General features: G+C 43.9%; 1 protein-coding gene across 3 annotated transcripts; it reads left to right on the top strand.

The window, feature by feature from the left end:
* Window positions 1-33: 33 nt before the first annotated feature.
* TAP2 (transporter 2, ATP binding cassette subfamily B member) lies at window positions 34-12975 on the top strand. 3 transcript variants are annotated; one of them, XM_082347192.1, is made up of 12 exons: window positions 34-229; window positions 650-1150; window positions 1231-1345; window positions 3603-3733; window positions 3978-4183; window positions 4774-4971; window positions 5127-5255; window positions 7182-7310; window positions 7508-7681; window positions 7864-8023; window positions 11780-11916; window positions 12216-12975. In XM_082347192.1, the coding sequence occupies exons 2-12, from the start codon at window positions 658-660 to the stop codon at window positions 12444-12446; spliced, it is 2103 nt and encodes a 700-aa protein (XP_082203318.1). In that variant the 5' UTR covers window positions 34-229; window positions 650-657; the 3' UTR covers window positions 12447-12975. The 3 variants fall into 3 exon arrangements, with proteins under 3 accessions (XP_082203318.1, XP_082203316.1, XP_082203317.1); XM_082347190.1 differs by having other exon boundaries at window positions 35-229; window positions 7182-7370; XM_082347191.1 differs by lacking the exon at window positions 34-229 and adding an exon at window positions 399-542 and having other exon boundaries at window positions 7182-7370.
* The last annotated feature ends 10223 nt before the right edge of the window (window positions 12976-23198 follow it).

The following is a 23198-nucleotide window of genomic DNA, read 5'->3' as shown; positions in this document are numbered from 1 at the left end:
TTCCGCGGGCTGCAGGTGTCGCGCGCCCCCTGCTGGCCGCCGGGCCCACAACCGGGCACCGGCTGAGGAAGCGAAAGCGAAAGCCGAGGGAGCCCGGCCGCCCTGGCTCGGGGATCCTCGCCCGCCGACAGAGGGGAAACGAAGCGGAGGCGGCGCGAGGGGACTTCAGAGCTTGGCCCCCGGCACGTAAAGGAGAGACCCCTGAGCTGCAGCCCAGAAGCCCCCTCCGGTGAGTTGGTGCGCGTGGGAACCTGGAGTGCTAACAGGGACGCAGCCCACCCACCAGCCACTCCGCGCCCCAGGCTTCCTGCCCTTCTGGACCCCGGGAGCAAGGGAGCGGGGCGGGACCGCCTGGCCCTTTGGAACTCGGCGGCGGCGGCTGGCGGGGTCGGGGGTCACGGGTCTTTGTTTTAGAGGATGAGGCTGCAGATGGTCCGGCTTCCCAGCTCCCTCTGTCAGGCTGAATGCTTGGGGTCCTATCCTAGGAGGGCGATACTGATGAGGACCAAGCACCTTTCAGGCATCTTTCAGGGTAGCACTGGGTAAATAAAATGGGAAGCCCGTGGACGCGTTCGACCTAGTGCGAGTGGGGAGGAGTGGGGACAAGGATTGGGACTCACCTCTGTCGTGTCTCACCTTCTACCCCTAGATCTCGCCATGCGGCTCCCTGACCTGAGACCCTGGGCCTTCCTGCTGCTGGCCGACTCGGCGTTACTCTGGCTGCTGCAGGCGAGCCTGGGGGCTCTGCTTCCCCGCGGGCTTCCAGGCCTGTGGCTAGAGGGCACCTTGCGACTGGGAGGGCTCTGGTGGCTGCTGAGGCTGGGAGGGCTGCTGGGGTTTGTGGGAGCACTGCTGCCCCCCCTCTGCCTGGTGACCCCTCTCTTTCTCTCCCTGAGGGCCCTGGTCCCAGGGACCTTGAGTGCTCCCCCAGCCAGGGCGGCTTCAGCCCCTTGGAGCTGGCTGCTGCTGGGGTACGGGGCGGCCGGGCTGAGCTGGGGCGTGTGGGCTGTGCTGAGCCCTCCAGGAGCCCCGGAGAGGGAGCAGGGCCAGAAGAACAACAGAGCCTTGATGTGGAGGTTGCTGAAGCTCTCCTGGCCAGACCTGCCTTTCCTGGGTGTGGCCTTCTTCTTCCTCGCTGTTGCCGTGTTGGGTGAGTCGGGAGAGGGCGCTGTGACTTGGAGGTGGGAAAAGGCCCTGGGCGCCAGCACATTCACTGTTGTCCTCACGCAGGTGAGACATTAATCCCTTACTATTCCGGTCGTGTGATTGACATCCTGGGAGGTGATTTTGATCCTGATGCCTTTGCCAGCGCCATCTTTTTCATGTGTCTCTTCTCCGTTGGGAGGTAGGTGATGGAGATTTGCTAGCCCCCAATTTTTACAGGGACCCTCACTCTCCTAACTCAGTTTTCAGACCCTCTTGTGCCCAAAGCACAAAATACTTAAACTAAAAATCCGTATTTGTTTATTCACCATTCTGTGTCATGCATCCATTCATTTATTCCTCCGTTCACCACGTGGCTCCAACATCTTCAAAGTTTATATTACTTATTATAGTTACAGATAGGAGTGAATGTAGTACACAAGGTGTTTATGTGTCGAATGGAATGTCTCTCAGTTACCTCTCAACATTTTTATCTCCATGAAGTTCCATTTCTCTTTTGTGTCTCCAATCTCCCACCCTGTGTTTGTTTCCACAGTTATCCTGTTGTCAGGGTGGGCACGTTTCTTCCTCCTGACTCTTCGTCCTTAAGTCATCTTGTCTATCCTGGAAGATCTTACTCTGAGGCTTGTCACCTTTCTTTCCAGCATCTTTACTCTTTTCCACTTCATTTACTTTTCCTTCTGTTTTAAGACGTAGCCAGGAGTCCGCTGTCTACAAACTAACTAACTAATTACCTAACTGCTTGATAGGGCTGGGGCTAGGATGAGGTGAGTCAGGTACCTAGGCTGCAAAATTTAAGGAGGTGCTCATTCTCAGGGTCGTGCGAGTACCTCACTAGCCTTCCGCAAATACCAGCCGGCTGCTTGATCCTGCTTCTTTGCTATGGTCAGACTTCATTTAGAATCCCTCAAAAACCAGTTCTTCATTATTTCATACTTACTACTCTTTGCTGAAACTAACTACTTAAAAGTGAACTTCTTATTGATCAAGCTGCTGCTTTAAAAAAAAAAATCAGCCCTCAGTTCTCTATGTGTCTGTAGCATCTGGCATCAGAACAATCTCTCTTTTTTTAAAAAATTATTTACTTATGTATTTTATTTATTTGTCTGTGCTGGGTCTTAGTTCTGGCATATGGTCTCTCAGCTGCAGCATGCGGGATCTAGTTTCCTGACGAGGGATCGAACCTGGGCCCCCTGCACTGGGAGCTCGGAGTCTTAACCACTGGACCACCAGGGAAGTCCCAGAACAGTCTCTTATGATTGATCTTGTTTTTCAGGTAGCTTTTATGAACTCCCTTTCTACTTTCCAGTCCACTCTCCCTCTTCTGGAGAACCGTCCTCCTCTGGATCCTTAATTATGGACTTTTCTCAGGACTCAGTTCTTTGATCTTTAAGAACATTTTTCCTGTTGAGCTAATGCAGCTCACGTCTGCAGGACATTCCCACATCCACATTCCCACATCCAGCTCCAGTCTTGTAATCCAGAGGCCTCCTTGACGTTCCCATTGGCTGACGCCCTGTCACCTCAGACTCCATGCACCCAGAGCTCCAAGTGCATCCCACTCCCTCCTGGTCTCCTTGAAAATGCCTCCCTCTTCTTATTCCCATTCATGAAACCATCAGTATCCTCAGCTCCAAGCACCAGCATCGTCGCTGCCTTTCTCATGTTCTGGCATTTTCCACACTCAAAATGTGCTCCTGTGGCTCCTTTCTCTCCATTCTCACTGTGATCACCAAAGTCCAAACCCTCACCATTTCATGTCTGAGTATGCCGACAGCCCTCTAAACATGGTAATTAGATTTGTATTAGAAACCCATATTTTGTACAGTTCCTGCTTGTGTGCTTTCACATTTTTCCTTTGAGTTTGACTGTAAAAATTCACTTGGTCTAAGAGGAATTCTCCAATCCCAAGGACAGTGGAGAGGGGAGAACAGCAGGATCCCAGGGCTTTGGAGATGGGAGGGCAGGGAGTCCATTGCTGCAGTTCCCACAAGAAAGTATCAATATCTGGAAGTAGGAAGAAGGACGCCCGGGGTGGGGAGGAAGGAGACCAAGACCAAGGGGAAAGCTGGAGGGATGGCCCTGAGGGAGACCAGGTCAGAAGCAAGCCATAGGCTCTTTCCCTTCAGAGCATCTTTCCATTTCTGTTGTACTGTTCCCTCCTGTCTAGCACAGAATGAACTAGTGATGCTGGTGAATCTGTCCGTGTTATGATGTGGTTCCCACAGCTGGCTCACTGTGTCCTCTTTTCTCTTCGTCTGTTGATTCCTGCCCCTTGTGTCTCCCTCTCTCTTATTTGTTTCTCTTCTGCTCTCATGATGTACTGCCCCCAACTTTGTATTTCTTTTCTTTCCATGCTTTCTCCTCTGCTTCTCTCCCTCCCTCCGTCCTTCTCTGCATCTCTTCTCTTCATCCTCCGCCGCCCTCCTTCCCCGCAGCTCACTGTCCGCAGGCTGCCGAGGAAGCACCTTCACCTACATCATGTCCAGAATCAACCTGCGGATCCGGGAGCTGCTTTTCTCCTCCCTCCTGTGCCAGGACCTTGCTTTCTTCCAGGAGACTAAGACAGGTAGGGCCTGGAGTCCAGGTCTGGGGTCCCCCAGGACTTCCTTTCCCCTCCAGTGCCCTCCCCCTGCATCCCTGGTGCCAAGGCCTGGAGCTGTTTTTCTCTCTTTGGGGACCATGTAGAGAGGCGGTCTCCACCTGTCTGTCTGCACAGAGGGAGGGCTGTGTGAGATTGGGAGCTCAGGAGGGAGTTTCTGGGGGTTCTGCATTACAACATGTGGTTTCCTCACCTGCTTTGTCCTGCCCAGGGGAGCTGAATTCCCGGCTGAGCTCGGATACCAAACTGATGAGTGATTGGCTTCCTCTTAATGCCAACGTGCTGTCTCGAAGCCTGGTGAAAGTGCTGGGACTTTACAGCTTCATGCTCAACCTGTCACCTCGACTCACCCTCCTTTCTCTGCTTGAGGTGCCTCTAATGATAGCGGCTGAAAAGATGTACAGTGTTCGCCATCAGGTACGTGTGGATGGTAGGGAATCCCCACGGAAGAAGAAAATTCTCCTAGAGGCCTTCTCCTCCAGGCCCTTAGAGGCTTCAGAAGGTCCATGACCCTCTGGGACTTTGTGTGTGTGTGTGACAGAGAGGGGGGGTGGGAAGAGAGAGAGAGGGAGAGAGGGAGAGAGGGAGAGAGGGAGAGAGAGAGAGAGAGGGAGATATTTTCAGGTTATTTTCCATTATAGGTTATTAAAAGATGTTGAATGTAGTTCCCTGTGCTATACAGTAAATCCTTGCTGCTTATCTATTTTGTGTTAGTAGTTTCTATCTGTTCATCTCAAACTCTTAATTTATCCACTCCCCCCTTCCCCCACCTTTGGTAACCATAAGTTTGTTTTCTACATCTGTGAGTCTGTTTCTGTTTGTATATAGATTCATTTGTATTATTTTTTTAGATTCCACATGTTAATGATATCATATAATATTTGTCTTTCTCTGTCTGACTTACTTCACTTAGCGTGAAGAGAGCGTTCCAAGGGCTGGAATGAGACGTGGGGGTCGGCTGTCTTCTGCCGAATCAGCCCCTCCCATCTCCTGCCCCACTTTTCCAGGCAGTCCTTCAGGAGATCCAGGATGCTGTGGCGAAAGCAGGACAGGTGGTACGTGAGGCAGTTGGAGGGCTGCAGACTGTGCGCAGTTTTGGGGCGGAGGAGCAAGAGGTCCGTCGCTATAAGGAGGCTCTTGACCGATGCCGGCAGCTGTGGTGGCGACGAGATCTGGAATGGGCCGTCTACGTGCTCTTAAGGAGGGTGAGAAGGCTGAGTGGCTGGAAGAAGGGCCCAGGGAGGGGGCAGGGAAAGTGATGGTCCTCTTCCTACAGCTGGTCCGGGGTTCACTCAGTGTCATAGGGGCAGGGAGGCCAAAGAATGGAAGATTCTCAGGCTCCCTTTCCTTCTCCCTCCAGATGCTGCACTTGGCAATGCAGGTGCTGTTGCTGAGACGTGGGCTGCAGCAGATCCTGGCTGGGGACCTCACCCGGGGCGGGCTGCTCTCCTTTCTGCTCTACCGGGAGGACGTGGGCGACCACGTGCAAGTGAGTCAGGAGCTGTGCACGCTCTCTTTTCCCACTTTGGCTTCTATTTGTTCCCCTTAAAAAAAAACCAAACTGAAATAACCCCAGCTCATTGTGATGGGGAATTTCAAACATGGGCAAAAAAAGAGAAAAAAACTATAATGTGAACCCCCATGTACCCAGCATCTGTTTTTTTTTTTTTAACTTTTTCTTTCTTTATTTTATTTAAAATTTTTGTTTTATATTGGGGTATAGTTGATTCACAGTGTTGTGTTAGTTTCAGGTGTACAGCAAAGTGAATCAGTTATACATATATCCACTCTTTTTTAGATTCTTTTCCCATGTAGGTCTTTACAGAGTATTGAGTAGAGTTCCCTGTGCTACACAGTAGGTCCTTATTAGTTATCTATTTTATATATAGTAGTGTGTATATATCATAGGATATTGAATATAGTCCTCTCTGCTATACAGTAGGACCTTGTTGTTTATCCCCCAGCATCTGTTTTAACAATTACCAATTCATGGCCAATCTTATTTAATCTGTAACCCCACCCACTTCCCTCCCCCCATATTATTTTGAAGCAAATCCAAGATATGGTTTCATCTGTAAATACGTAAACATTAAAATACATGTAACCACAAAGCCATGACCACACCAAAAGAATTAACAACAACTTCAGCAAATGCAAGTCAGTGATCAGATTTTCACATTTCTCATAGAGGTATATATTACACTGATCTCTTTCTCTCTCTCATATACATCTGTGGTGGCAGCAACCAGTAAAGCTTAGTGCCCAGATCCGTTAAATCATTTGGGGTGGCAAAATGGTGACACTCCACCATTCCTTCATTTATTAGCCAGATGTATGTCTCAAGGGAGATGTCTCCTCATCTACTGTTTGGTTGCCAAGTGGTACAGTTTGATTAGGAAAGGCAGAGTAAGTGTTTAGTTCCTTCCCTATATTTACCAGTTTTCAAAAATAATTAGTTACTGCATCTTGGGCTTTATTTTATAAGTTTTGTAGACACTGATTAAACATCTTTTATGGGTGGAGAGCTGTGCAAAGCAGTCTGGCATCTGCAAAGAGGAGGTGGGCACAGCACCTGCTTTTGAGGAGTTCCCTGTGTAATTGGGCCAGACAGAACTGTGTACTAGTAACTGGAAAGGTCTGGGGATGGAAGGACTATGATCTCCATCCTTTACCTGGCAAATTGGAATAATGGGGTATTGGTGCCCCTTTGAAATTCAAGCAAATTACACATTAGGGAGACTTCCCTGGCAGTCCAGTGGTTAGTACTCCATGCTTCCACTGCAGGGGGCACGGGTTTGATCCCTGGTTGGGGAAACAGGATCCCACATGCCCTGTGGCACGGCCAAAAAAAAAAAAAAAAAAATCGCACATTAACAGTGGGGAATCGGGACTTCCCTGGTGGTGCAGCAGTTAAGAATCTGCCTGCCAAGGCAGGGGACACGGGTTTGATCTCTGGTCCGGAAAGATCGCACATGCCGTGGAGCAACTAAGCCCATGTGCCACAACTACTGAGCCTGCGCTCTGGAGCCCACGAGCCACAACTACTGAGCCTGCGCGCCACAACTACTGAAGCCCACGTGCCTAGAGCCCATGCTCTGAAACAAGAGAAGCCACCGCAGTGAGAAGCCCGTGCACTGCAACGAAGAGTAGCCCCCGCTCACGGCAACTAGAGAAAGCCCGCGTGCAGCAACAAAGACCCAACGCAGCCAAGAATAAATAAATAAATAAATAAACAAACATATATATATATATGTATGTATATATAGATATATAAAAAAAAGGTAGGGAATCTTTTTTGGATGAGGGGAGAAGCATGGCTGGGGTGGAGTGTGGCAGGGAGTGTGTGAGGAGTTGGGAAGTTGGTTCCTGGTGGAGCTTCCTTTGCTTGGCTGACCCCTGCCTTCCTGTTTTGCAGACCCTGGTGTACATGTTTGGGGACATGCTGAGCAACGTGGGGGCTGCAGAGAAGGTGTTCTGCTACCTGGACCGAAAGCCAAATCTGCCTCCAGCTGGGACACAGGCCCCGCCCACTCTGCAGGCCCTGGTGAAATTCCAAAACGTCTCCTTTGTGTATTCCAGTCGCCCTGACCAGCCTGTGCTCAAGGTGCCCAACGGAGACCCCAGGGAGGGAATCTGGGCCCCTCACGCCCTGAGTGATGAGAAGCTTATCTTCCTCTGATAGAAAGAAGAGGAGAGGGAGGGCAAAGAGGCAGGCCCCTAACTCTTTCCTGGCTTTTCTAGGGTCTGACATTCACCCTGCATCCTGGGCAGATGACCGCACTGGTGGGGCCCAATGGATCTGGAAAGAGCACAGTAGCTGCCCTGCTGCAGAATCTGTACCAGCCCACCGAGGGGCAGGTGCTGCTGGACGGGAAGCCCATCTCCCAGTATGAGCACCGCTACCTACACCAACAGGTGGGTGGGGAGGAAGGAGAGGGATCGCAGATTGGAGGGAAGAAGGATGTGCAGAGAGCAGGGGGTGGAGATGGGGGAAGAAACATAAGGGGTCCATTGTGAGGTAGGTAGGCGGGGAGGAAAGAAGGGTCCCTGCCATGGGGGTTTCCACATGGTCCTCTGCTCCTGTCACCTCTGCCCAGGTGGTTTTGGTCGGGCAGGAGCCTGTGCTGTTCTCGGGTTCGGTGAGGGACAACATCACTTATGGGCTGAAGGGCTGCAGTGATGAGAAGGTGCTGGCTGCTGCACGGGCGGCCAGAGTGGAGGAGTTCATAAAGGAAATGAAGCATGGACTCGATACAGGTACCTTCTTTTTTTTTTTTTAAACATCTTTATTGGAGTACAATTGCTTTACAATGGTGTGTTGGTTTCTCCTTTGTAACAAAGTGAATCAGCTATACGTATACATGTATCCCCATATCCCCTCCCTCTTGCGTGTCCCTCCCACCCTCCCTATCCCACCACTCTAGGTGGACACAAAGCATAGAGCTGATCTCCCTGTGCTATGCGGCTGCTTCCCACTAGCTATCTGTTTTACATTTAGTAGTGTATATATGTCCATGCCACTCTCTCACTTCGTCCCAGCTTACCCTTCCCCCTCCCCGTGTCCTCAAGTCCGTTCTCTACATCTGTGTCTTTATTCCTGTCCTGCCCCTAGATTCTTCAGAACCTTTTTTTTAGATTCCATATACATGTGTTAGCATACGGTATTTGTTTTTCTCTTTCTGACTTACTTCACTCTGTATGACAGACTCTAGGTCCATCCACCTCACTACAAATAAATCAATTTCATTTCTTTTTATGGCTGAGTGATATTCCATTGTATATATGTGCCACATCTTCTTTACCCATTCATCTGTCGATGGACACTTAGGTTGCTTCCATGTCCTGGCTATTGTAAAGAGAGCTGCAATGAACAGTGTGGTACATGACTCTTTTTTTTTTTTTTTTTCTCCATCCAAAGCACTTTATTTTAATACTCCAGTTGGCATGGGAATTTATTTCAGGAACACATTATGAGATCTAAGGACAATTCCGTTAGACTGTGTGGGTGCATGTTTAGTTGTAAGACTTCATAAATCTTTGAATCTGCACATGGAGTTTGGAAGATTTTGGTTTCAGGTCGCTCCTCTAAGGAATGACTCTTTTTGAATTATGGTTTTCTCTGGGTATATGCCCAGTAGTGGGATTGCTGGGTCATATGGTAGTTCTATTTTTAGTTTTTTAAAGAACCTCCATCCTGTTCTCCATAGTGGCTGTATCAATTTACATTCCCACCAACAGTGCAAGAGGGTTCCCTTTTCTCCACACCCTCTCCAGCATTTATTGTTTGTAGATTTTTTGATGATGGCCATTCTGACTGGCGTGAGGTGATACCTCATTGTAGTTTTGACTTGCATTTCTCTAATGATTAGTGATGTTGAGCATCCTTTCATGTGTTTGTTGGCAATCTGTATATCTTTGGAGAAATGTCTGTTTAGGTCTTTTGCCCATTTTTGGATTGGGTTGTTTGTTTTTTTGATAATGAGCTGCCTGAGCTGCTTGTAAATTTTGGAGATTAATCCTTTGTCAGTTGCTTCATTTGCATGTATTTTCTCCCATTCTGAGGGTTGTCTTTTGGCCTTGTTTATGGTTTCCTTTGCTGTGCAAAAGCTTTTTTAAGTTTCATTAGGTCCCATTTGTTTACTTTTGTTTTTATTTCCATTTCTCTAGGAGGTGGGTCAAAAAGGATCTTGCTGTGATTTATGTCATAGAGTGTTCTGCCTATGTTTTCCTCTAAGAGTTTTATAGTGTCTGGCCTTACATTTAGGTCTTTAATCCATTTTGAGTTTATTTTTGTGTATAGTGTTAGGGAGTGTTCTAATTTCATTCTTTTACATGTAGCTGTCCAGTTTTCCCAGCACCACTTGTTGAAGAGGCTGTCTTTTCTCCATTGTATATTCTTGCCTCCTTTATCAAAGATAAGGTGACCATATGTGCGTGGGTTTATCTCTGGGCTTTCTATCCTGTTCCACTGATCTATATTTCTGTTTTTTTTTTTTTTTTTTTTTTAGATTTTTAGAAATTTCATGTAATTATATTTCTGTTTTTGTGCCAGTACCATACTGTCTTTATTACTGTAGCTTTGTAGTGTAGTCTGAAGTCAGGGAGCCTGATTCCTTCAGCTCCGTTTTTCTTTCTCAAGATTGCTTTGGCTATTCGGGATCTTTTGTGTTTCCATACAAATCGTGCAATTTTTTTTTCTTGTTCTGTGAAAAATGCCATTGGTAGTTTGATAGGGATTGTATTGAATCTGTAGATTGCTTTGGGTGATATAGTCATTTTCACAATGTTGATTCTTCCAATCCAAGAACATGGTATATCTCTCCATCTGTTTGTATCATCTTTAATTTCTTTCATCAGTGTCTTATAGTTTTCTGCATACAGGTCTTTTGTCTCCTTAGGTAGGTTTATTCCTAGCTATTTTATTCTTTTTGTTGCAATGGTAAATGGGAGTGTTTCCTTAATTTCTCTTACAGATTTTTCATCATTAGTGTATAGGAATGCAAGAGATTTCTGTGCATTAATTTTGTATCCTGCTACATTACCAGATTCATTGATTAGCTCTAGTAGTTTTCTGGTAGCATCGTTAGGATTCTCTATGCATAGTATCATGTCATCTGCAAACAGTGACAGTTTTACTTCTTCTTTTCCGATTTGTATTCCTTTTATTTCTTTTTCTTCTCTGATTGCTGTCACTAAAACTTCCAAAACTATGTTGAATAATAGTGATGAGAGTGGGCAACCTTGTCTTGTTCCTGATCTTAGTGGAAATGGTTTCAGTTTTTCACCATTGAGAATGATGTTGGCTGTGGGTTTGTCATATGTGGCCTTTATTTTGTTGAGATAAGTTCCCTCTCTGGAGGGTTTTTATCATAAATGGGGGCTGAATTTTGTTGAAAGCTTTTTCTGCATCTTTTTAGATGATCATATGGTTTTTCTCCTTCAATTTGTTAATATCGTTTATCACAATGATTGATTTGAGTATATTGAAGAATCCTTGCATTCCTGGGATAAACCCCAGTTGATCATGGTGTATGATCCTTTTAATGTGCTGTTGGATTCTGTTTGCTAGTATTTTGTTGAGGATTTTTGTATCTATGTTCATCAGTGATATTGGCCTGTAGTTTTCTTTTTTTGTGACATCTTTGTCTGGCTTTGGTATCAGGGTGATGGTGGCCTTGTAGAATGAGTTTGGGAGTGTTCCTCCCTCTGCTATATTTTGGAAGAGTTTGAGAAGGATAGGCGTTAGCTCTTCTCTAAATGTTTGATAGAATTTGCCTGTGAAGCCATCTGGGCTTGGGCTTCTGTTTGTTGGAAGAGTTTTAATCACAGTTTCAATTTCAGTGCTTGTGATTGGTCTGTTGATACTTTCTATTTCTTCCTGGTTTAGTCTTGGAAGGTTGTGCTTTTCTGAGAATTTGTCCATTTCTTCCAGTTTGTCCATTTTATTGGCATAAAGTTGCTTGTAGTAATCTCTCATGATCCTTTGTATTTCTGCAGTGTCAATTGTTACTTCTCCTTTTTCATTTCTAATTCTATTGTTTGCCTCCTCTTCCTTTTTTTCTCGATGAGTCTTGCTGATGGTTTGTCACTTTTGTTTATCGTCTCAAAGAACCAGCTTTTAGTTTTATTGATCTTTGCTATCGCTTTCTTCATTTCTTTTTCATTTATTTCTGATCTGAACTTTATGATTTCTTTCCTTCTGCTAACTTTGGGGTTTTTTTGTTCTTCTTTCTCTAATTGCTTTAGGGATACAGGTACCTTCAGCCAAACCCATTCACCTCCCTCCCCAGCATCATGAGTTCTATAGCTGCCTGTCCAGCTCAGGAGCCTTTGTTCCCGGAGAGCAGGGCAGGGTGATGATGCTCTATGTACACGGGCAGCCCTAGAGGTCCGTCCCCTACCCCGGGCCCTCATCCGCCTAAATGTTGGCTGTGGAAATACCAGCTGTGCTTGTGAGGAGGATGTTGTCGTGGTCACCTGTGTCTGAGGAGAGGGATTTCTCGGTTTCCTCAGAGGTGGGGGAGAAAGGGAACCAGTTGGCTGTGGGACAGAAGCAACGTCTGGCCATCGCCCGGGCCCTTGTGCGGGACCCCCAGGTCCTCATCCTGGATGAAGCCACCAGTGCCCTGGACGTGGAGTGTGAGCAGGCTGTGAGTACTGGGCTGGGAGGGGCAGGGGCGGTGGGACCCTTCTTAGGGCTGGAATGGAATGGAGGATACGTGGGGTGGTGTGGGGACATCCCTGATGCCGCCATGGCTCCTGTCCCATCCTCCAGTTGCCACAGCCCCGCTGAGAGAGGAGGGCAGTGCAGACCTTTCCCTCCCGCTTTGTCTTATCTTCTCGTGTTTCATGCCTTCTCTACCCTAAGTCACTAGAGATGGTGCCCAGTGGGGCCTTGGCTTCCATCTCATTCTTATCTTTCTGAGGCATTACGATTCTCCCCCTTCAGCTGCAGGACTGGAAAGCTCACGAGGGCCGAACGGTGCTGGTGATCACCCACAGGCTGCACACGGTTCTGAGCGCCGACCAGATCCTGGTGCTGAGGCAGGGGGAGCTGCAGGAGCACGTGCAGCTCATGGAGGGGCAGGACCTCTACTCCCGCCTGGTGCAGCAGAGCAGGAGGACTGAGACCCCAGAGATGCTGGAGCCTTCTCAGGGCCATCTCAGTGACCCAGAGTAGCTCCTGCTTTGGCTTTCCCTGGGGATGTTCCCCTGGGTGATTGTTTTTGGAGCTGGAGGCACGATGATGGAGATGTAGAACATGTGTACTTTTGTCAGGGCCATGGGAGGGCAGGGGGTTGCTCTCTGTATCCAGGGACCTTATTTCCTTGATGAATAGAGCTTTGCCTGGTGCTGAGTACTGTACTGTGGCATCATAAATATATTTCAAAATATTTTTTCCTTATATAAATAGCACACATTCGTATAGGAAGTGTAGACAATAGAGACAGGTAGGAAGGAGAAAAGTAAAACTACACACTGTTTCACATCCCAGAGATAATCACAGGGACTATTTTGCTGGCTGTCTTATCAACCTTTGAATTGTTCTTTGAGATACATATTAACCAGTATGACATAAATATTCATGAGTGTGCCTTTCTGTCCTTCCCCATTCCCACCAGGACCTGATATTTTGTTGGGGAGCTAGGGTATGGTGGGACAGAGCACCGTTCCCTAATTAACAGTATGAATAAAATATTGATGAGTTACTGTGTACAGAGTTTTAATATGAGTAGGAACTATGCTAAGCATTTTTCATGTATTATCATTTTTAATCCTTATCCTCAGCCCTTTGAGATCGTTAGCTTTTATCCCCATTTTATGGATGAGAATACTGAGTCTCAAAGAGATTAAAGGACTTTCCCAAGGTTGCACAGTGGTGGAATTGGACTTGGAATCCAGGCCTGACCCAAGAGTCCACGCTCTCAACTAATACATTATATTGCATCTTGTGTCATAATCTACTTTATAATCAGATCAAGTAAAGCTCTTTCACTTTTAGCTCCAAACAGCTCTGAATCCCTTATCTTCTCTCTGATCTCGTTGTTGTAACTTTCATTCATAGTGTGAGATAATCTCATATTCAGAGAGGGTCCCCTACCGTTGGTGCACCTCTTCCAGCCATTGTTCACAAAGTCATTCTTTCTAAAAGATGCATAAGACGATGTCACTCCTGTAAAATCCTCCCTGTGTCTTCACCCCTTTTTCTGCTCAGGTCTTCCTCAGAGACAGTTTTTCTAGCCCATTTGTCTCACCCTTTCCTGTTGGATTAAGTTCTATCCACAACAAACTTCCTGCTCTCCTGATGCCTTTGTGCCTCTGAATATGTTGTTTCCTGCCATTTGGTGAAAGACGCTCCCGGATTTGCCCCAGTTCTTTAAGATTCAACTCAGGATTTAAGTCTCCCAAGAAGCCTTGCTTTATCTTCTTAGTCTGGAGAAAGTGCCCTTTCTGCATGCTCCTGTTGCTCTGCTCCTGGGGCTTACCTCTCTCACAGTCCCTATTAAACTCTCCACCGCCCACTGTAGACCTCTGTCTTTCCACTAGACCATAAGCCCTTGCGGGGGAGGCCGTCTGTCTTATTAAGCTTTATATCTACTACCTGGCACAGGGCTCCATTCATAGTGGACAATAAATAAATGTTTGTTGGGTAAATGAATAAATCTCCTTCCTCTACTGTCTTCCATCTTAATCCTCCCTACACGTACAAATCATGGAAAATCCAAAGCTGTACACGTCACTGGTTATTGGAAGGGTCTTAAATTGGACGGTTCCTATTCTAGGAAATTGAAACTTTCACTTTCCCAGAAATAGCAGGTACTTTCCCGGCTAGCAGTGAACTCACTGGAACTTTTTGTTGTTTTGGATTTTTTTTTTTTTCTGCCTGGCAACTGTTGGGAGCGAGGTGAGGCCAGAGTAAGGAACTTCTTATGCAGATAAACCTCTGCTTCAGCCTGCTGCTATCCTACTGCTCCACACCTGTTTATCTCTCAAATTTCACCGAGGGTGAAATAAGCATTGGAAGAGAGAGAAGTCTGGCCTGATTCCTTCCCCTCCCCACCAAATGTCCTTCTTCTATTAATAAAGTAGGAATAATAATTTCTGTATCTCCCAACCTTATGGAAACTACAGTCCTCACAGAAGAAGATCTATTAATCTTTGACGTCCTCAGTACAAATTATACCCATTGACTCAAAACACTTTAAACTTGGAAGACATCTTAAAAATAGTATAGCTGTCAAATCTTACTTTACAGATAGGGAAAGTGGCCTGAAATCACACAGCTAATCAGTGACAGAGCTGGGAGGAAAACTCAGGCATCCTGATGGGCAGTACGGGAAGATACAGCAGACCTTAGGATCATAAGTGGTCATGAAAACTTGTTATCTCAGGGAAACTTCCAGGTACGCCTTATTTCAGGGACACAGAAAAATGTTCCCCGACAGAGTATTCAACAAATCCCTACAAGTGTGGTCTGCCTGGTAACCACAGACATTAGTAATTCTGATTTGTCCAGAGTTCTTTTCATTTCCCCCTCCTACTACCCATCACCATTTGACTTCCGCCCCTTAATTTCCCCTTCTTCTTGTCACTTACCTTCAGTGCCTTTCCTGCTCAGCCATGTACTGCTCTTTCCAAAGCGAGATATGAATGGAGAGGAGGAACCTGAGGAAACTCTCAGATTACTTTGGAGCCCCAAACAACCTCCCGCCCCATCTGCCCTGCCCAGTGTGGGAATAACATTGAACTTAAAGTACTTTACACCCCAGCTGAGTGGGGCAGCCACTTGTAGTCTGCATGGCAGTCGTGGTTCAGGAGAAGGAAGTGTGGAGTCAGAATTTGGGGGGGAAAGGAGAAGGGAATAAGGAAAACAAAAATCTTCTGTTTTGGGCGCTGAGTGAAAGGAGCATGCATTCACTTGGGTCTGATGCCACCTGCTGGCCCTAGGAAAGACTGAGTCTTCAACCTAGAGTTTCAAGGACTTTTATGAATTGTAATAGTTCAGTATCAATGATAATCATTCACGGAGTGCCTTCTGTGTGCTCCTGCTGTGCTAAGTGCCTGCCATATACCGTCTTACTTTATCTTTAAGATAATCCTACGTGGCAGGTGTTACTATCCCAATTCTAAGAATGAGAATGGAGATTTAGAAACATTTAGTCACTTGCCTGGGACACAGAGCTAGGAAAAGGTGGACTTTGCTTAACTTTACAACAGAACTCCTCAAAAGAGTTCGCTATACTGCCTGTATCCACTTACCCTCTTACTATTCTCTTTTTTAAAGATACAATTCATGTGAATAAGCAATACATTAATTAATGTGGTTTAAAATTCAAAAAGCACAACATGGTCTACGGAGGAAAGCTTCACTCCCATCCTTCCCCACAGTTTGCCAATACCCCTTGCTTTGGCAATCCATACTTCAAGCTTTATCCTTCCAGAGAAACAATGTACTGTATATTTAAGCATATATATGTATATATTCTTGCTCCGTATTTTTACAAATAGCAGCTCCCTAAATTCCCAGTTCTGAAATTTACTTTTTTAAAATAAATATTTATTTTATCTATTTTTGACTGCTTTGGGTCTTTGTTGCAGCATGCGGGCTTTCTCTAGTTGCAGCGAGCGGGGGCTACTCTTCGTTGTGGTGAGCGGGCTTCTCTTTGCGGTAGCTTCTTTTGTTGCGGAGCACGGACTTTAGGCACGCGGGCTTCAGTAGTTGTGGAATGTGGGCTCAGTAGTTGTGGCTCGAGGGCTCTAGAGCACAGGCTCAGTAGTTGTGGCACATGGGCTTAGTTGCTCCTTGGCATGTGGGATCTTCCCTGACCAGGGTTCGAACCCGTGTCTCCTGCATTGGCAGGCGGATTCTTAACTACTGCACCACCAGGGAAGTCCTGAAATTTACTTTTTAAACTTTAGAAATATATGGCTCTAATGTATGCTATTTTATGGACGTACCGTATTTCATTTAGCCTGTCTCCTTATATTGATGAGTAGTTAGGCTATCAGAAGTCTTTTGCTATTATAAGCAATGTCTTGTATAGACATTGTTATACACATGTGCGAGAATAGGACTAGGATAAAATCCTAAAGAGGATGTTGCCAAGTCTAAGTGTTTATATATTATTAATATTGATCGATATTGGAAAAATTGCCTTCATGGAGATTGTATGAATGCAGAATTCCATCAGCAGTGTATGAGTTTATCTCTTCCGCACATTCTCATCAACACAGAATGTTGTAAAATTTTTAGATTTTGTGACTCTTATAGATAAAAAGTGGCATCGTACTGAAGTTGTCATTTGCTTTATTTTTGTTACCACTTAAGGAAGAAGGATACTGAACCCAGAAAGAAAAATTGGGATGCAATAAGCAAAGATGAGTAAACACACACACGTGCGCACACACCACCACAACCATCATTAACTGAAACCTGTCTAAAATATTGGTAAATCAGACTGAGGAATGAAAAGTGACTATAACTACAAAAATCACTGGCAATAATGACAATTAAATTTAAGAACATGATGGAATAATCAGAAATAACATGAGAGTGAGGCAGATAAAGTAAAAGCATTCTAAAGTCTTGGTCGTATTTGGAAGGCGGGCAGAGATATTGATTAATTTCGGATGTTGCTAAATTAGGCAGTCATGTTAAAAATGTAGGGGTAAATCTTAATTAATAAAAATTAAAACTCCTAAGCCAGTAGGGGGAAATTAGAGATTACTTAGAATATTTAATTAGTTTAATGTAAGTGATGAAAAGAGAAAAAAGGAAGCAAAGAACATAGCATAATATGTGATAATAGAAACAAATCCAGACAACTTAGTAGTCACAGAAATGTAAATAGCTTGAATTTAGAAGTTAAAAGAAAGAAGTTCTCAGATTGGATTAATACTATCACAAAATCTAGTTATAAGCCCTTGACATGAGTCACAAAGAAAACTTAAATACTTGAAAAGGTTAAAATCAAAATGTGTAATACGATGTGTAAAGCTAACACTAATAGAAGATAGTTCATGTAGTTACATTGACATCTAGAAATATGCATAATGGGACTTCCCTGGTGGTCCAGTGGGTAAGACTCTGCTCTCCCAGCGCAGGGGGCCCAGGTGTGATTCCTGGTCAGGGAACTAGGTCCTGCATGCTTGCTGCAACTAAGAGTTTGTACACCGCAACTAAGACCTGGTGCAGCCAAAATAAATAAATAAATATTACAAAATAAATAAATAAAACTATGCATAATGATAACAAGAAGTCACCAGGACATTATGCTATAACTGAATCAGTCTGCACCTAGCAATAAAGTCAGATATAGGTAAGAAAATATAGACCACAGGAATTCCCTGGTGGTCCAGTGGTTAGGACTCCCCGTTTTCACTTCTGAGGGCTGGGGTTCAATCCCTGGTAGGGGAACTAAGATCCCACAAGCTGAGCAGCATGGGCAAAAAAATATCTATATCTATATCTGTATCCCAAATTATAGAAGAAACTGACAAATAGAAACACATTTCTTAATAATTACAGATAAAGTGGAAAAATGAGTAAGGACATAGAATAAGCTTGCTGATGGCCTAGTCTTTAATATCTGAGAGTCAAAAGATAGCCCTAAGACTGATAAATCAAGTAGTTATATTTAGAACATTTGTAAGAGTACAGAGTTATACACAAAGACAATGGAAGAGAAAGGGAGAGAATATAAGCTTGTTTTCTGATGTTTATAGTAGAAAACTAATAGGAACTATCTAAAGAAGAGAGGAGCTAACTGAATTATATAAAAATAAAATTATCAAGACAATCCCAACATATACACTTTCCTAAATATCTGAAAAACTGCAATTTAGAAAACCACAAAATGACATAGTAAAAGATTTTAAAAATGAAATACTCAGGGCTTCTCTGGTAGTGCAGTGGTTGAGAATCCACCTGCCAATTCAGGGGACACGGGTTCAAGGCCTGGTCCGGGAAGATCCCACATGCCGCGGAGCAACTAAGCCCATGCGCCACAACTACTGAGCCTGCACTTTAGAGCCTGCAAGCCACAAATACTGAAGCCTGCGCACCTAAAGACCGTGCTCCGCAACAAGAGAAGCCACCACGATGAGAAGCCCACACACTGCAATGAAGAGTAGCCCCCACCCGCCTCAACTAGAGAAAAGCCCAAACGCAGCAATGAAGACTCAATGCAGCCAAAAAAATAAAAAAATAAAAAAAAATAAATAAGTAAAAAAGAAATACTCATATAAACATCATATTTACCAGAAAATAATAATCTCCAAATTACACTGAACTATTTGCCATATTAATAATTGTAAATGAACTTAACTTATTAAAATATTAAAATTAAAAATATTTTTGGATTAGATTAAAAGAAAAACTCTGCTGCTTGCAATATACAAAAGATATGCCTAAAAATAAAGTGACTCAAATAGATTCGTTCATTTATTCAACAAATAAAATGATGGACAAAGGCATAAAAAGAGAATGCAAACATAAAGAAAGCAGAGGTCACAATCTTATTATTAGACCAATCTCCCCAGATTGACTGGGATAAGAAGACACTTTATAATGTAAAGTGTAAAATTCAAAATGCATATCTAAGAAATATATAAGTTCTAAATAACATATAAGTAACCCTCACAAAGCAGAAATGAAGGTAGATACCAGGAAAATATTCAGAAATGTAGCAATAGGTGATTTTAATTCACTTTTCTTAGGACTAAACAAATCAAGTAGACAAAAAATAAATATGAACACAGAAAATATTACTAACATAGTCAAAAATTAGATCTGATGGCTCTATACTGAAATTTCTTCATTGAAAATTGAGAACACAATTTTTCAAATTTCAGCAAAATATTAATGAAAATAGACCACACATTCTGGCACTCAATCATTTCCCCCAAATGGGAATGATACAGATACTATTCTCTGACTATAATGGAGCAAGCTAGATAATAATCAGGTCAGAAAATGTAAATGCCCTTCCACATAGGAACTTAAAGAAATGGTCTTTCTCTTGGCCCAGAGAGTGAGAAAACAAACAAGCAAACAAACAAACAAACAACTGAAGATTTTCTAGAAAATGACAATTAAAAATTGTTACCAAGTCACTCTGCTTGCCGCACAACAGGCCAGTAAATCGGGAGACGAGGTGTTGAGGCAAGGAATAGCGACTTTATTCAGAAAGCCGGCAGACCGAGAAGATGGGGGACTAGGGTCCCCCCAAAACCATCTTATCAGCGTCTGGATGGCAGTTTCTTTTATAGAACAGAGAGGGGGAGGAGGTGAGGAAGTAAAGTGAAAAGGCCATTAGTTTTGCCTGGCTTGGCCAGCATCGGGTAGGGGATGTGTTAATTTCTTCTTTTCTGCAGCCATTCACAGGTGGGCAGAGTCAGATTGTCTCCCTGGGAGCTGAACAAAGGTACTTTATTATAACATTCAAGCAGATGGGCAGGGTTCCCTGAGGCAGGCCATTATATATGATTATAATAACAAAAGCAACGAAAAACAAAGTTTAAAATCAAAGAAACAGATCCAACATGGAGTCCGACTTTGCTCTTCCCTGTTACAATTAAATCACATATCAAACTTTTGGGATATAGCTCCTCAGTGTTCAGAGGAGAATTCATGACCTCAGTTGCTTACATCCATGAAAAGAAAGAATGAAATGAAGTGAATTAAGTGAAAAGAAAACAAAATCAAACAAATGGAAACAACTTAAATGTCTATCGATAGATGAATGGATAAAGAAGACGTGGTACGTATACAATGGAATATTATCCAGCCATAAAAAAGAAATAAAATCATGACATTAACAACAACATGGATAGACCTAGTGGGTATCATGCTAATTGAAATGTCAGAGAAAGACAAACACTGTATGGTTATAGTTACATCTGGAATCTGAAAAACAAAACAAGTGAACAAACAATTACAAAGCAGAAAGACTCATAGATACAGAATGGTTGCCAAAGGGGAGGAGGCTGGGGAGAATAAGTGAAATAGATGAGGGAGATTCAGAGGTATAAACCTCCAGTTACAAAATAAATGAGTTACAGGAATGAAATGTACAAGGTGGGGAATATAGTCAATAATATTGTAATAACTTTGTATGATGACAGATGGTAACTAGACTTATCATGGTGATTACTTTGTAATGTATAGAAATATCAAATCACTATGTTGTATATCTGGAACTAACAGAGTGTTATAGGTTAATTATATCTCAATAAAAATTAATAAAGTCATCAAGATAGCAATGGAAGAGATATTTTTGTCAGGTAATATGGAGAATGATTTTTTACCACCTCAATGAACAACCACATCTACCACACCCAACTTCTCTCACTCCCTAGGGAACGGGGAGGGAATGAGAAAGAGGGATGCAAAATATGAGTTTGGGGGAAAAATCACAGAAAAGCCCGTGTCTCTATTAGGTAGGGCTCTTGGCTGAAGTCAGACGGGAAGAGATAGATGAAAACGCCCCACTTTATTTTTCAAACTCATACAAGTAGAACACAAAAACAAAAATGTGGGAGAAGGCAACCAGGGCATGACCTCTCCCTTTATTAGTTGTCTCCCCAGAAATGTCTATTTTCTCTGATGAGCCTCTGAAGCTCAGATCCTTCCACTGTAGACATTGACAAGAAGCACAGAAAATGACTCAACAAAGCTTCCAACTGGACCAATCAGAGGCTTCGATTTATTCAAGATGTATCAGAGGCCATTGACAAGGGAGATTCCCAGGTTGGTATTGCTTTCTCTTCTTGGTTGACATTGCTACCTCTTCCTACAGATGGTCTCCATGTCATTCCTTGCTTGTGATATACGAAACCACTGACTTCTTTTGAAGAGATAGGGATGAAGGTCTGTCCTGGTACCAAAGTTATAGATTAACTATAGTTATAGATTAATCACCTGACCACAGATTAGGTGATTCTCTAGTACACCTTCTTTCCCTGATGACTCATCTAATTAGACTGCTTTTATATTCTGGTTTCAACTCTTTATATAACACAAGTCTGTCTTAGTTGACTTGGTAGTGTTGCCGAAATTCGACCTCTGTACACCGGTGCTGGATTAAATCTTGGAGACAGAGTTTTGGATGAAGTAGAAAGAAATAGCTTTATTTCTTTGCCAGGCAAATGGGGAGACAGAGGGCTAGTGCCCTCAAGCCTGCGTGTCCTGCCTTGGAGGGGGTAGTGAGGAGTCTTACAGTGTTCAAGGAGCAGGGCGTGGTCAGCTCGTGGACATTCTTCTGACTGATTGGTGGTGAGGTAATTGGAAGTCAGCATCATCAACCTTCTGGTTCCAACTGGTCTGGGGTCTATGTACTTCTGGGCAGTGTACAGTTAACTTCTCCCACCAGGTGGGGATTTCAGTGTCTGCAAAACAACTCAAAGGACATGGCTTAGAATATTATTTATAGCCCTTGAGGAAGAACTAAATGTCCTTCACTTCGTTTAATGGCTAAAGTATTATTGTTTTGTCTTGCTTGACTATCTTCCTTTTTTTCCTGCATTTTCTCACTTCTCTGATTAAATTTATTCTTTGACTAAAGTTTTTCTAAGACCAAAGGCAGTCAGAGGACATGGGTGGGGGTCTATTCTGGGAAGGCCTCACAGGGTCCTGCTTGGTTTCACCAGGGGAAGAGGAAACGAGTCAGACATTGGTAGTTAAATTCTTTGACCAAGAACCTTTTGTCCACTAACCATTGGCTAGAACTAGTCTCTGGGATGTATCGGAGACTAGGTGGTATAGTTTTTCCATATGCCTAAGGAGTAGAGAAAGTTGGTGAACACTAGTAATGTCTTCCATACCGCCCCATCTTTTTCTTATTCTACCTGTCATGACCTCCCAGGGGAAGAAATGATTTCTTGGATGGCTCAGATCCCAGGGCAGGACATGTTTACTAAGAGTAACATGGGAGGGGTGTCAGAGGACATTAAAGGTTACAGAGTTGCATTTCACCTTTCTTTCCTGAATCTTATTTCCGCCATCTTGAAAAGAGTCCCTTTGTGACCCATCATCTTTTTTTTTTTTTTATTGGAGTATAACTGCTTTACAATGTTGTGTTAGTTTCTGCTGTACAACGAAGTGAATCAGCTGTATGTATACATATATCCCCTCCCTCTTGGACCTTCCCCTCACCCACCCCCACACGATCTCACCAATCTAGGTCATCACAGAGCACTGAGCTGAGCTCCCTGTGCTCTACCACAGGTTCCCACTAGCTATCTATTTTACACATGGTAGTGTATTTATGTCAAACCTAATCTCTTAATTCTGCCCACCACCCCTTCCCTCCCTGTGTCCACACCTCTGTTCTCTACATCTATGTCTCTATTCTTGCCCTGGAAATAAGTTCTTCTGTACCATTTTTCTAGATTCCACATATATGTGTTAATATACGGTATTTGTTTTCCTCCTTTTGGCTTACTTCACTCTGTATGACAGACTCTAGGTCCATCTACATCTCTGCAAATGATCCAATTTCCTTCCTTTTTATGGCTATGTAATATTCCATTGTATATACGTACCACATCTTCTTTATCCATTCATCTGTCGATGGACACTTAGGTTGTTTCCATGTCCTGGCTATTGTAAATAGTGCTGCAATGAACATTGGGGTACATGTGTCCTTTTGAATTATGGTTTTCTCAGGGTATATGCCCAGTAGTGGGATTGCTGGGTCATATGGTAGTTCTATTTTCAGTTTTTTAAGGAACCTCCATCCTGTTCTCCATAGAGGCTGTATCAATTTACATTCCCACCAACAGTGCAAGGAGGTTCCTTTTCTCCACACCCTCTTCAGCATTTATTGTTTGTAGATTTTTTGATGATGGCCATTCTGACAGGTGTGAGGTGATAGCTCATTGTAGTTTTGATTTGCATTTCTCTAATAATTAGTGATGTTGAGCAGCTTTT

The sequence above is a fragment of the Balaenoptera borealis genome (assembly GCF_965194805.1).
Source record: "Balaenoptera borealis genome assembly, chromosome: 12".
In the NCBI taxonomy this organism is placed as follows: Eukaryota; Metazoa; Chordata; class Mammalia; order Artiodactyla; family Balaenopteridae; genus Balaenoptera; species Balaenoptera borealis.
This window is presented reverse-complemented; position numbering and strand designations above follow the sequence as displayed.

What these genes read in the sequence shown, in the direction of transcription:
- TAP2 (XM_082347190.1), top strand. Translation starts at nt 658, where the DNA reads ATGCGGCTCCCTGACCTGAGACCCTGGGCCTTCCTGCTGCTGGCCGAC. An exon ending in TCTACGTGCTCTTAAGGAGG is followed by an intron (nt 4,972 to 5,126) that starts GTGAGAAGGCTG and finishes TTCTCCCTCCAG; the next exon opens with ATGCTGCACTTGGCAATGCA. An exon ending in CTGACCAGCCTGTGCTCAAG is followed by an intron (nt 7,371 to 7,507) that starts GTGCCCAACGGA and finishes TGGCTTTTCTAG; the next exon opens with GGTCTGACATTCACCCTGCA.